The 14,166-nt window shown below is 52.1% G+C and overlaps 2 protein-coding genes across 20 annotated transcripts in view; both read right to left on the bottom strand.

Moving 5' to 3' along the window:
• The window catches only part of TANGO6 (transport and golgi organization 6 homolog), a 94,827-nt gene extending 88,557 nt beyond the window's left edge, over positions 1 to 6,270 (bottom strand). For 4 of the 17 annotated variants that reach the window (XR_010592634.1, XM_008164184.4, XM_065567395.1 and 1 more), the window contains exons 1-2: positions 5,531 to 5,683; positions 506 to 1,158 (exon numbers count right to left, since the gene is read on the bottom strand). Coding sequence is in view for 12 of the 17 variants with exons in the window: in XM_008164184.4 (XP_008162406.2) it covers positions 506 to 1,158; positions 5,531 to 5,606 (729 nt within the window). In the remaining 5 variants the exon portion in view is untranslated. Of the gene's footprint in view, positions 1 to 505; positions 1,159 to 1,717; positions 1,838 to 5,530; positions 5,707 to 5,980; positions 6,068 to 6,154 lie in introns of those variants that run through there. The other 13 variants (XR_010592633.1, XM_065567399.1, XM_042852051.2 and 10 more) reach the window with 13 other exon arrangements.
• Positions 6,271 to 6,586: 316 nt separating this feature from the next.
• Positions 6,587 to 14,166, bottom strand: part of LOC101946109 (B-cadherin-like) — a 95,331-nt gene continuing 87,751 nt past the window's right edge. For all 3 annotated transcript variants that reach the window (XM_065567404.1, XM_065567405.1, XM_065567407.1), the window contains exons 15-16: positions 13,603 to 13,746; positions 6,587 to 9,280 (exon numbers count right to left, since the gene is read on the bottom strand). In XM_065567404.1, coding sequence (XP_065423476.1) covers positions 9,071 to 9,280; positions 13,603 to 13,746 — 354 coding nt within the window. In that variant the 3' untranslated portion in view covers positions 6,587 to 9,070. The remainder of the gene's footprint in view (positions 9,281 to 13,602; positions 13,747 to 14,166) is intronic.

Raw genomic sequence — 14,166 nt, 5'->3', positions numbered from 1 at the left:
TTGACCCTATCCTCCAAAGCAGTTGCAATCCCTCCCAGTTTGGTATCATCTGCAAACTTAATAAGCGTACTTTCTATGCCAATATCTAAGTCGTTGATGAAGATATTGAACAGAGCCGGTCCCAAAACAGACCCCTGCGGAACCCCACTCGTTATATCTTTCCAGCAGGATTGGGAACCATTAATAACTACTCTCTGAAGTACTTATGTTCTTATGACAGAATCGGATTTGTGGTTCAGCTAGCCCAGTATCCAGTCTAGTACAGTTGCTGGTACCAGCTGCTTCAAAGGAAGGTGCAAGACACCACACAGAAGGCAGATATGGGATAATCTGCTCCCCAAGGAAGGGCTCATCTTGCTCCCCAATAGTGAGAGATTGGCTGAAGTCCTGAAGCACCAGGTTTTATGTCCCTTCCAGATAGTTGTCTTTGCCCCAGAAAAATGGAAGCTATAGGATGGGGCCTGTATGCAAAATGAAGGCAGGAAATTCTAATCAGAACACACACCTTTAGTTGCTCCAGTGGCCTGGCTTGCTCCCCCTTTCCTTTGGTCGGGCAGAATCCTAGCTGGCACAGACCTGCGATGAGGTCCCCAAGGTGGCGGGTAAGGATGAGGTTGCCCAAAGATGGGTGCTCTGCAATCTGCAGCAGTGCAGTACAGCTGGCATGGAGCCTATGCAGAGCACTGGGGGCAGCGTTGGGAGATACCACATCCTGAACAACAGCACTGAACTCTGTCCTGTGCTTCAGCGGGATTCCAACCCCAGGCAAGAGATATGGACAAAGGCCCAAGGTAATCACAAACTGCAATGCAGACTGAACCGTCTTCTGCTGGGAGATACTGAGCGTGTCAGGGCTGAGAGCAGGAGCAGCTTCAGCAGTCCTAGGGTTCGGTTTGGCTGGATGGTAAGCAGCAGCTAGGAGGATCATGCACTTCTTCAGACTCAGCAGTAACAGCAGGACTTGACAAGTAAAACTCCAGGTCACATCTGTAGAGCTTTCTAGCCAAGCAGCCTGCTCTCTGACTTCAGCTCTCAAGCGCCGCAGTTCATTCCATTGGGGATCCTGCCCTAGCTTTTCCTCTAAAGCAGCCAAGTTGGAGTTTAAGGTGTCGAGCAGAGCTGCATGTTTTGCCGTCTGGAGAGAACCTGAATCTGTTCCTAAAAGGGAAAACAAATCGGTCACGTACAACGATTGCGAGAGCGAAGCACCTGCCCTCCACTAAGCCAAATACTGTCTATCCATAGCTATTATTAGTGTTCTGCTGAGAGGTACTGGGTACTCCTTGGATCACTAACTTCTGTGAGCCTGGGTGTGAACACACCTGCCACTAACATAAATGTCTGGATAAATTAATCCCAAGGCAAAAGGAGGCTGTGAACCTGCCCAAGAGTTCTTGGGCTAAGAGTCAGAGGGGTTTTGCTGAGTACTGTTCTGCGTTTGTGAAGCATGGGGGAGGCAGAACACAGGAAAACTGACAGCTTGTCTACACCCGCAGCTTTGACACAGCCTTGTCGCTAAAAGTCAGTGTGTGTAAATGCTCATTGTGGGTACTTTGTCAGCACTTTTGCCAACAAAATACTTCCAGCCCCGCAAGCGGCATTAGCTTTGTCGGTAGGAGAGCACTCCTGCCAACAAAGCCGTGTTCACTCTGCCCCTTGCGTCAGCAAAACTTCTGTCTTTCTTGGGGGGGGGGGGGGGGGGAGCTTTTTTAAGTACCTGTGAAAGACAAAAGTTTTGTCGACAACTTCGCAGTGTAGACATACCCTGAGAAGCGAGAAACTGGGAGTGACAAAGACAGACAGCTAGAAGGAGCAGTTGAAAGCAGAGTGTCTGGGCCTGTAAGAAACCAGGGAGACGTTTTAAGGTCAGGTTTCAGAGTAACAGCCGTGTTAGTCTGTATCCGCAAAAAGAAGAACAGGAGTACTTGTGGCACCTTAGAGACTAACAAATTTATTAGAGCATAAGCTTTCGTGGACTACAGCCCACTATATGCATCCGAAGAAGTGGGCTGTAGTCCACGAAAGCTTATGCTCTAATAAATTTGTTAGTCTCTAAGGTGCCACAAGTACTCCTGTTCTTCGTTTTAAGGTCAGGGGTGCAGACATGATAATAAACATTTATGTCATAATAGCCAGGATTGGGCCCCGTTGCACAGGGCCAGATAAAGAGACAATCCCTGTCTCAGAGGAGTTATGGGGGCACCACATTGTTGCTTATCTGAGCTAGCAAGAAACTACCAACATGGAACCCACCAAGCAAGAGCTTGGTACCTGTGCACTGCACGTAAAGAGTTTGGTAAAAAGACTTGGGTACCTCTTCCATGACTCAGGAAGATACACAAGGAGAAAGAGACTCTCCTGCCCTCTGATAATTGGTAAGAAACTGCCCTCCCAACTTGGGGTATGCCTACACAGCATTTTGGAGCCAGTCTCCCAACCCAGGGCAAGTGCTAGTGCTCTAAAAAGAGCTGTATAGACAGCGCTTTGAAGTGGCGGCTCAGGCTGGAACTGGGCTCTGAAGCCCACCCTGCAGGCGTCAGAGCCAGAGCCCCAACGTCAAAGCACTATTTACTCAGCTATTTTTAAAGAACTAGTGTGAGCCCTGCTAGCCTGATCTATCAATCCAGGCTGCGAGGCTTGTGCCAAAATGCTGCATAGTCAGACCCTTGCTGGTCAACATCTGTCCTCGCCACACAAAGAGGCAGCCTTTCAAACTGCACTTGGGGATGGGAGAAAAATTGGAGGCTATAAGTTACAGGGAAAGCCTAAGAAAGGTTTGCGTCAAACAGAAATGTGTGGATTGAAGTAATTCCATATCCCCCATTGGAAGAGCAGCAACTACTAGAGTTGGGTAGAGAAAAAGATTTTCGTATTCTCTCCGACTCAGGTTACCTCCTTGGCACAATGCTGATCAGAGCCTTATTAGCCGGGGAATTCAGAAGCAGAGCAGAGCCCTCGAGACTGCTCCCATACAGGTCATTCACCAGCACAATCTCTTAGACAACTGCTCTACCAGTTACTAACTTTTAATTAAAAACAAACAGAACTGTCAACAGTACAGGTTCTTTATTATCCCTGTGTCTTCCTCCAGCATTAAAAGAGGGGATAACGACACTAAAAGTACAGAAACCCAGCAGAACTGAGACAGACTGAGTTATGAGGGACTGTAGGAATACATACTGTTCTGAAAAAGTGTTTATCAATGATTTATCAATTTGTCCCATTGGGTCCACTTTCCTCAAACAGCTGTTGGTAATCCGATACAGAATGTCATTCCATTTCTATATTTGTATTCTAGTCAGCCACATCCCTGTGGCTGGTATTTGTTCCTGCAGCCATAGCAATGAAGTAGATTTATTTCCTTTCCCCCAACTTAACCTTAATATGGTCAATATTGTCCTACAGCTAAGTAAGAAAAAGTGCATATGGTTTTAATTTAAAAATCACACGCACCAACTTAGATATCTGTAATAGCCTTAAATAGCTTTCTGTTGGGGATTAATCTAGTTCTTATGAGGGCACAGCTCTTTCCAAACAGTGCTAACCTCAGAGCTCTGAGAACACAACAGGCTAGCCAAACCTGTGCAGAATTCCCCTCTTGGCATTTTGTCTTTTCCCCTGCCCCACCCCACCCCCCAAATCTCACCACCCTGAAGTGCAGAAGCCTGCTCCTCTGGCTAGCTTCCCTGGATCTCTCCACCTCAGGCATTCACCCACCCCTTCATTTCAGATCTCAGTGGAGAACGCTTCTGTCCTACACCTCCCTCACTTGCTCCTCTCTCTGCGACAATATGTCTCTGTGATTTATTTCATCCCCTAAAGCGACCCACAGCCCAGTGTGTGACAGCTCCATTAACAAACACGCACTGCTCAAAGCCAGGTTGGGCGGGTCAGACCCGGAGGTGCACGCAGCAGAGGGATGTGATTTCTTTGGGGTAAAGCACCCTGCGCACATTCAGCCCCCCGAGACAAGTACGGAAAGCAGCCAGGCCGCGCTACAGGCCTTTGTCCCAAACCCCACAGGGCAGGTGCAGCCAGCCACCTGCACCCCTAAACACGCCTGTGGGGTGCAGGGGACAGGACAGGAGCCTGGGGAGCAGAAGCGAAAGAGGTCCCGCCTAAGGGAGCCAGAAGAGCCTTCGTGAGAAGGGGGTGCAGGAAAAGGGGGGGCCTCCCCCATGGTGGCGAACAAGGACAGGGCGGGGGTCCCATTGTGAGGGAGGGGCAGACGGGGGAGCAATGGAGGACGGGGGGGGCTGCTGAGGGCAATGGGGGGGCGGGGGCCCACACAGGCAATGGGGGGCAGGGAGGGGCTGCTAAGGGCAATGGGAGGGCAGGAGCCCACATAGGCAATGGGGGTGGGGAGGGGCTGCTGAGGACAATGGGGGGGAGCGGGGGCCCACACAGGCAATGGAGGGCGGGGAGGCTGCTGAGGGCAATGGGGGGGCAGGGGCCTACACAGGCAATGGGGGGCAGGGAGGGGCTGCTAAGGGCAATGAGGGGGGCGGGGGCCCACACAGGCAATGGGGGGCAGGGAGGGGCTGCTAAGGGCAATGGGGGGGCAGGGGCCCACACAGGCAATGGGGAGCAGGGAGGGGCTGCTAAGGGCAATGGGGGGGGCAGGGGCCCACACAGGCAATGGGGGCAGGGAGGGGCTGCTAAGGGCAATGGGGGGGGGCAGGGGCCCACACAGGCAAAGGGGGGCAGGGAGGGGCTGCTAAGGGCAATGGAGGAGGCGGGGGCCCACACAAGCAATAGGGGGGAGGGGGGCTGCTGAGTGCAATGGGGGAGCGGGGGCCCACACAGGCAATGGGGGGGCGGGGAGGGGCTGCTAAGGGCAATGGAGGAGGCGGGGGCCCACACAGGCAATGGGGGGGGGAGGGGGGCTGCTGAGGGCAATGGAGGAGGCGGGGGCCCACACAGGCAATGGGGAGGGAGGGGGGCTGCTGAGGGCAATGGGGGGGCAGGGGCCCACACAGGCAATGGGGAGCAGGGAGGGGCTGCTAAGGGCAATGGGGGGGGCAGGGGCCCACACAGGCAATGGGGAGCAGGGAGGGGCTGCTAAGGGCAATGGGGGGGGCAGGGGCCCACACAGGCAATGGGGGCAGGGAGGGGCTGCTAAGGGCAATGGGGGGGGCAGGGGCCCACACAGGCAAAGGGGGGCAGGGAGGGGCTGCTAAGGGCAATGGAGGAGGCGGGGGCCCACACAAGCAATAGGGAGGAGGGGGGCTGCTGAGGGCAATGGGGGGGCGGGGGCCCACACAGGCAATGGGGGGGAGGGGGGCTGCTGAGGGCAATGGAGGAGGCGGGGGCCCACACAGGCAATGGGGGGGGGAGGGGGGCTGCTGAGGGCAATGGAGGAGGCGGGGGCCCACACAGGCAATGGGGGGGTGGGGAGGGGCTGCTAAGGGCAAGGGGGGGGACTCCTGCGGGAGGGGGGAGGCAGACTCCTTCAGGGGGAGTGGTGTGGGGGACCCCAACATGCGAGCCCCACAGTCCCCGCCCCGCTGAAGGGAGCGGCTCCTCTCACCGGTGCCTCCTCCGGGCCTCCCCAGCAGCAGCGCCAGCGCGTCCACCACCCGCTCCAGCTTCAAACTCCCGGCCATAGCGCTCCGCGCCCACTGCGCCTGCGCACAATAGCGCGCCGAGACGCCATCTTGGGAGGGTCTGGGCAACTCAGCTCTACGGGGGAGGAACAAGACCGGCCTACCGCCATCTTGGAAGGGTCAAACCAGCGTAGCCCTGTAGGGGGAAGAAAGGACTGGCCCTACCGCCATCTTGGGAGGGTCAGACTAACGCAGCCCCATGGGGCTATCTTCCCGCCATCTTGGGAGGGTCAGACCGTGCGCAGTTAGTTAGATCGTAGCGTGGTTCAGGGCTTGGCTTGGCTCGTCCCGCCCGGCTGGAGCACCCACCGGCAGCCAAGCTCCCCACCTCCTCCCCGTCCCCTGAGCTCCCCACGTCCTCACTCCTCGCCTACCTCCAGCCTTGGCCCGCCAAACAGCTGTTTCACGGCCTAACAAGCGCCAGAGGGAGGGGGAGGAGCAGGAACCCCGCGCTCAGGGGCGGAGGTGGGGCCGGGATTTGGGGAAGAGGTTGGAATAGGGGCGGGGAGTCAGAGCGGGGCCAGGGACAGAGGGGGTCGAGCACCCACCGGAGCCAGCAGAAGTCGGCACCTCTCCTGTGAGCCCCATTCAGGTGGTGCGCGGATGGTTCCCGCTAAGGAGTGCCTGGGCGGCCGCACACGAGAGAATGAAGGGCCACCCACCTAACTAGTGGCGCTGAGCAGCGTGGCTCCACGAATTAGGTGCCTGGACCCTGGAGAAGATGCACCTGTAGGGTGAGGTGGTGGCCTTGGGGGGAAGAGGGGGCAGTGGGGTGAGAAGAAGGGGGTGTGGGAAATTTGGGACGTGCAGGGTGACTTTCCCCAGCTCCAGGACTGCGGAGAGGGAGAGACCCCCCTCCTTCCCAGCCCCAGCTCGGGGGCTGCTGCGGCAGGGGACAGAGGGAGAGACCCAGCTCGGGGGCTGCCGCAGCGGGGGAGAGAGGGCACATCCATCGCATTAGAAAGATAAGACTATGGATATTAAAATATGAGTTGTGTGCTTTTATTTGTAGAACCAAAAAATTTGAATTGTTATGTTTTTTTTTTTAATATAGCCCTTTTATCCAAAGCGCTTTACAGTAGTTAGCTAACAGTACAAACAACATTTGGAAAGATCATTAAGTCGTCCGCCGAGACCCTCAGCAATTTTCAAGTGGTCTGTGAAAAAAAAAGTTTGAGAACCACTGTTCTAGAGGATATGCCCAATGCGCTAAGGGCAGCAAAACCTGTGCAGAGACTTTTAGCCTTAACGTTAAAAGAGAAAAGGTTGTTTTTTTTAAACAAATTTATTAAAATGTTATAAAAATGTCAGATTAACACAAAGCTATTGCTGTTCTCTGAGCTTCCTTCGGGTCCCACCATTCCCCGTCACAGAAAGGTACAAAGTATTAAGGCAGCCAAATAAACAGTTTAGAAACCAACTAAAGCCATTTCATTTTTTTTAAAAGCTCCATTGCACAGTAAAAAGCAACAGAGGGTCCTGCGGCACCTTTGAGACTAACAGAAGTATTGGGAGCATAAGCTTTCGTGGGTAAGAACCTCATTCTTAAGGAAATTCCCACAAAAGCTTATGCTCCCAATACTTCTGTTAGTCTCAAAGGTGCCACAGGACCCTCTGTTGCTTTTTACAGATTCAGACTAACACGGCTACCCCTCTGATACATTGCACAGTAATTACACTGCACACGTTCGAGATTAGACACCACACTGAAGGAAGTAGCCACAATGGAAAAATATAAATCGGCCTATAGCTATTAAATCAAATAAGACATCCTGCTAAATACTATGTGAAAAGAACATGGCATGGTATTGGCTGGTAATTTCATAGATCCTCTCTCCCCTATTCAGAAATATGAATGAACAACTTTATACAAAAATATAGCATCAAACTGGCTGACAGTCAGGTTTTAGACGTTGCATTTATTTATGCAGAGCCCCAAGTGTACTAGGCACTAACGTCCTGTGACACTTCTTCAGAGTCACACCTCCAGGCGGCAGAGGACCGACGACACACCTCTGCAGCGCTTTACTTCAGAGTTGGTCTATAATCCGTTTTTTTTGGAGGGGGAAGGAGTGCATGGCAAAGTGTAGGGGGTGGGGAAGAACACTGAACTCTATTTAGAGAAATGGAAAGTCACTACTGCACACACAGAGACAAACTATCATCACTTTCCGAGCACGGACAGGGACGAGCTGGATTCATTAAAACCAGCATACAAAGGTATTTGGGCAGTTGCCAGCAGAGCTCCCGAAGTGAGTCCTGGGGTTCCTCTCCAGGAAAGGGTGTGAATCTACTGTCCGTTCCCTGAGGATTTCCTGGGGGCTCTCCCCCATATCTCCCGTGACTGTGATTGCTTAGTAAGAGGGCTACCCTCGTCTTTGGTCTTTGAGTTGGCACAGTGCTAAACGTATCAAAGTGCAGCTCTTGTTTAAGGGTAACGATAATATTAAAAAATAAGTGGCATCTGAAAATTCAATAAAAAATATCTCTGGCAAAGTCCCCTGCAATTTGGCTGTGTTCCAGACTGGCCCAGCGGTAGCTGATCGCCACGGTTACTGAGAAAGGCTACTTCACGCTTGCTCTTCAGAATCTACTCCGTGGGCACACGCAGCACCGAACCACACAATGGGTGGTGTTAAAAAGTGAACAAATCCCATACGCTGGTGGAGGGGAGTTTCCCGCTCGGCTTCCTGCATTCGGAATGAGGTATTCTGAGAGCACCGGGGAAATGGTTACCTGTTAATGACACCGCTGGAAGAGAGGAGCCCCCAGAAGTTAGCAGGCCCCTGTCCTGGGAGGCCTGCAGCAAGAGATGCAGGGCAGGTGAAGATGCTGCGAGTGCGTTCTCCGGGCACCCCTTGCCCAGTGTGCTGCAAAGCAGCAAGACTAGGCCATTTAGCAGGTGCGTGTGAGTGCTCACCCACGTGGGCACAGGGAAGTGGAAGCGCCTGGCCGTCTGGGGGAAGTAACAGCAGCCAGGAGCTCCCCAGCCGCACGAGAGGAAACCGAACTGGGCTGTGGCCTGTGCTTCTAGAGAGCAGCCCAGGTCTGCCCTGTCCTAGAAACAGTCAGTCTGTGGAGGCTGTCGATCCCAGCGTGCCTTGCTCTGCCTTGAGCACGATGGGACCTGCAGCCCCTACAGTGAATTCGTCAAAGTGCAGGGTGTTCTGGGCAGGCTGCCACCAAGGCCCTTGGTTGACCGAAATCTGGATGCCCCCGAAACAGAATTCCCCCCGCCCCCATTAACCTGGAAAGCACTGGCTATCCACGGCTGAACGACGGGGACTGAAGAAACTGAGCCAGGACGACAGATTCACGTAGTGCGACTGTCTGCTAAGGAAAGGGAATTTCAGCCATCCAGCCCTCTCGGGAAGAGCAGCGACTTTGCTGGTCTGTGTTGAACGGGCCGCAGCGACATTTCTCACAGGTGTCGCCCGGCTGCAGCCCGAACACACAGGCGGCGCCTACTCCTCGTCCTCGCCCCCGCCGTACATGTCGGCCAGCTTCTTGAAGCGGCTGCCCCAGTCGTTCAGGTAGTCATAGTCCTGGTCCCGGTCGGAGGAGGAGTTGAGGGAGCTGAGCGAGGCCGCCTCGGAGCCGCTGCCCTCGTAGTCAAACACCAGCAGGGAGTCGTACGGCGGGGCGGTGGGGTCGGTGTCGGCCGCCTTCAGGTTCTGGGGATGGGGAGGAGCGTTAAATCGTGAGCTAGAGCAACAGCTTCACCCTGCCTAGAGGTGTCACTTGTCGTACTTAAATAGACGGAGTGTGTTTGTGTGTGTGTGTGAGTGTAAGTGTAATATATATTATATGCATATGATACAGTGTTAATGAATACATGTATTACTAATAAATGTGGTGTTTTGCCTTATTCCCCCTGAAAAGATCCTGTGCAGTACTTTAAGTACGACATTTTGGTGGAGAATGCGAAAGGGGGAGCAAGCATAGAATCCACAGTTATTATAAAACTGGTGTGCACACCGCCAGCTTTAGCAAGCCTGGCAGTAGAGGAAAAAGAGTGTAAACTTTCAGTTAATTAACCAAACTCTAAAGGATATAGGAGTTTAGGTTTAAATTGTGTTATAGAGGTACATACACCCTCAGCCGTAGCAAGACTGAGCTAAAGAGGAGAACTTAGTGTTTCTCACTCTGATCCGGGGAAGAATTTGTATAATTGGTGTATGAACCCTCGGTGGTAGCAGACCGAGTAATACAGAGGGAAGTTTAGCGTCTCTCCCTCTGGCCCAGAGTGGGTTAAAAACATAAGATACAGATCTTGTTCTGTTAAGCCAAACTCTGAAGGATATAGGAGTTTGGGCAGTGTAGTGTGGTTTATGTTTGTTTGTTTTTTTGTTTTGTTTTGTTTTTTGTAAGTAATATTGTAATTTCACAATTTAAAAAAAAATGGTTTAAGGAACGGGACCAGGAAGGGTGGGGGCTAGTTAAAAAGCCCACCCTCCTTGCTAAATTGGTAGTGGAACAAGGCTTGTGCCCATGGAAAGAAACTGTTTATTGAAAAAAGCAGGATAGGGCCCAGGCAAGCAATAAAGAAACTGGAAAACAGGTTGGGTACAGAGAGTTAAAACAGCACTCTCAAATCTTACAGCAGCAGTAACATCAGGAGAAGAAACATTTAAGACCCCAGAAGGGGGCAGACCTTTGGGACCCCTCTGGAGATTGGGAAGGGGGATATTTGGGTAAATTCCTCCTCCCAGGGCCAAAATGCCATTGAAACAGTTAACAACAGTGCCTGCTTCTGCCTCAGATCTCCAGGCCATGGCAAAATGGCTGGAGATTTTAAAACAGAAATTTTTTTCTAGATGGAGTGTTAACGCCCTTTTACTGAGAAAAAGGAAGGATTTACACTCACAAAAAATGCACCTTTTAATTAGCATTTGTGCAGCCCCAAGTACCAAACACACTGTGGCAGAGACCAAGCAGGTTCTGCCATGGTGAAAGCACTGTGCTAATTTGTTTCCAAGCTTCTATCTTTCAGGCTCTGAACCAGAACATCAGGAGAGCTGGTACCAGCTGAAGAGTTATAAAATACCATGGTTATAGTGTCATGACAAAGTCTGTGTTCAGTGTTCTGTGTTGCATGTTCTGTGTCTGTCTCTGGTGGTGTCCTGTGCTAGCATTGGGTCTAGAAAAAGAGGGGATACTACACTAGACAGGGCAAATGTCTTTTCCTCTCTCTACTTCCCCCATGTCCATCCAATTTATCAATCACCACTTGTGTCCAAAAAACTTTGGTTCCCAGTGCATCAGGTTTATTTTTTGTTAGGTTCTCTAATAGTCATTTTGTTGTTAATTTTTGTTATAAATACATTTGTATTGTTAGTTACATTTGCTTGTATTGTTAATTCCACACTTTCCTCTATGCACTCTGATTCTATTTCCCCAAGCCCTGAAGGGTAGTTCTTGGGCCCCCCTAACCTGTAAGACCTTAACCCATAATTGTATGGCCCCATCTTTCAGGTCCCCAGAAACCTCTAACAACAACTGTTAAAAATAGGAAATTCTACAACATTTTAGCAACTGAATGTTAGTTTAAGTCCAAATCAGCTTAACCTTGCATAACAACTGTGGTACTCCTACAAAATCTTATTTGTTGTGTGTGCTTAAAAAGGTCCTGACCTCAGTGACTTTTATTGTTTGATGGCTATTGCAGCATCAAACTTGGGCCTCATTTTGTTTGTCAATGTACCCAATTATTGTAATGGTAACAGTTTTGTTGTATTTCCAATTATTATAATTATAATTGTTTGCATTTGTGTTTATGTTATATCTGGTGTTTAGTCAATTGTAATGGTTTTAGTTATATTCACCTGGTTATAATTGTTTGGTTTGTTTGCAACAAATACAAAAGATTTATATGGTGACCACTCAAGAATTGTTCTTGAGAGGTCAAAAGGGGGACAATGTAGATAAATCTCTGATAATTTTCATATGACTTTACATTGTGCCTCTTCATATAACCTTGTGGTGGGTCTACCCATGTGTGACCTCTCTTTTCATGGGACTTTGTATCAAAGCCTCATTTAAAAACTTTGCATTGCCCTTGGTATAATATTATAGCCCCTAAGGATAGAATAAGATGGAAGAAAAATTTCTTTTTGCTAGCAGTAGAACAAGAGCTCTCCCCCCCCACCCCCCCTCTTAATCAATTGCCCTGTTGAATGAATGAGGTGTGGATGAGCAAGGCATGGAAGGCAGCACCTCCAGACAGCCTCAACTGTTGGAGAGGGGCTGGGAGCCAGACCCAAGGACAATAAAACGTGTCAAGTGGGCTCCTTAAAGACAAGCAGACATACCAACGGCCTCGGGGGTTAGAAGCAAGCACCTTCTTTTGGAAACACCCTCTTTGCAGCATTGGGACAACACTCAAAAGAAAGCAGCACAAAGGACCAATGGACACAGACACAGAGTTTGAATCTGGTACAGATTTGCATAAGAGGAAAGCTGCTATAAAAGTGAGGTGTCTTGCAGAGGACCCCGGGTCTCGTCTTGTCAACATGGGAGCATCGATCCGGATCGGCAGAAGCCCGGCTCCACCCCCTCCCCCATCTAACTCACCTGGCCAGTGAAGTTAAGGGGAGCAACTAATTGGTAACAACAAGACGGAGTGTGTTTGTGTGTGTGTGTGAGTGTAAGTGTAATATATATTATATGCATATGATACAGTGTTAATGAATACATGTATTACTAATAAATGTGGCGTTTTGCCTTATTCCCCCTGAAAAGATCCTGTGCAGTACTTTAAGTACGACACACTCGGGGGATGCCCTCAGGAGAATCTCAGGCAGACTTAAATGGAGGGGCAATACAGTTCTGCTGTCCCAGAATCGGCCCTTCCTGCACCCTCTGTACCTGCATCGCAGTCAGCAGCCCCTGCACCGGCACCCAGCACCCACGGGAGCTGGCATCTCATGCTAGAGACTCGGCTTCTCTTTGGAAGAAACTTAAACCTCGAGCTCTCGTGACCACAAGGAACCCTTCACAACAGGGGCTGACTGTGAAGAGGTGCAGGGGATCCCCCCAGAGCCCTGTCAGCACTGGGGGTATTCATAGCAGTGCACACCCCAGCGTAGATGCGCTGTACGCGGGTGCGGCTTATCCCAGTTTACAACAGGGCTAAGGGCCACTCTGCGGCAGGTGCCTGGTCACGCTGGGGCAGCACATGTAAACTGGGGGTTTGCTTTGCTGCAGCTCCACTGGTACCCATCTCTTCGGGACAGACAGGCAGGCGTCTGCAAGCAGCCTGAACCAATAGCCAAGACAGCGGTGCTCTGCCCCATTCCCAGGGTGACAGGACGGTGATTTACAGACCACCGTGTAACTATTTCACAGCTGATGGAAGCAGATGAGGAACGAGAGGGCCAACACTACCATGATGATCTGGGCAGTCTTCTGGGAATGGCACCTGAGTCCCCCCAAGGGGAGTGTGCGGGGACAATCCAGCAGGGCACTCGACCTCCCCCAAGGACGCTCAGCAGGAATGCCATCTCCCCCTCCCTTTGTCCCTGTGGGCTTGGCCCCCCAGTCCTGACCAGGTGTTTAGATGTCTCTGGCACGCCCTGGTACTGCACACAGCTGCGAGGGGATCTCAGAGCTGTCACCAAGAGAATTAAAATGCTGAGTTCCAAGCATTGTAATGGATGGCAATCGGACTTCTCTCTGCCTTCGCTACTGGGGGGGAGAGAAGGGCTGTGCATCGCGCTCTGAAGGGGGCAAGTCCTGAGCTACAGGAAAGCGCTCCCTAGCCAGGGCCTGACACCGAGAATGCCCTGGCCCCGGTGAGTTTCACGCTCTGGGTCTTTGGCTTTCGTGTCCCCCCCGGGCGTAGAGACAGAGCCTTAGGAATTCTGGGGCAGGCTCTAAGGAAGGGTTTTCGCACAGCCCAGCCTGCAGCAATGGATTCTGCTGCACAGCCCGAGCCAACGGGACGCCTGGCTAACAGAGAGAGCTCTGAGTCACCGACTCTGCCTGCCCCACTCACCTCATCGATGAAGTTGCCGATCTCGTCGGGGTTGGTGGGGCGTGGCCGGTACTGCGGGGCTGGCATGAGAGTCGGGACGACGTCGTTGCGGGTGACCTCAGGCCGGGCATCCAGGCCGCGGTGCAGCTGGCTCAGGTCGTAGTCCTGCGGAGGAGGGAGAAGAGGTGGGATGTCAGGAAACGAGCAGGAGAAAGCCAGGCTGTTCTGCGAGCCGCAGCCAAAACAAGGTTGTAAAGGGGGGGGCCTCAGGCAGGGCCCAACAGCAGGAACTCCCCCCACCACTGCACAGTCACCCCACAGCGGCGCCTCCCTCGCTCGACCTGCTCTGTCCCGAGGCCTGCAGGGAAGCGGTAGCTGAAGGACAACACTGGGCCGTGGGGGGAGGGAGGGAGGGTAGGAGGGGGGGTAGGAGCACTGAAGGCCGGGGTGGGTTTTCATGTCTCCTCCTCCTCCTCTTCCGTAACTGGCTCACGTCAGTGCTAGAAGCACAAGCAAATCCGACGTTACCGGCCACGAGAAGCCGAGGGCAGCGTTGTCAGGGCCACGCTGGGGAACCGAACCCAG

This window comes from Chrysemys picta, chromosome 14, assembly GCF_011386835.1.
Source record: "Chrysemys picta bellii isolate R12L10 chromosome 14, ASM1138683v2, whole genome shotgun sequence".
Classification (NCBI taxonomy): Eukaryota; Metazoa; Chordata; order Testudines; family Emydidae; genus Chrysemys; species Chrysemys picta.
Note: the sequence above shows the minus strand (reverse complement) of the source record. Positions and strands in the feature narration are given on the sequence as shown.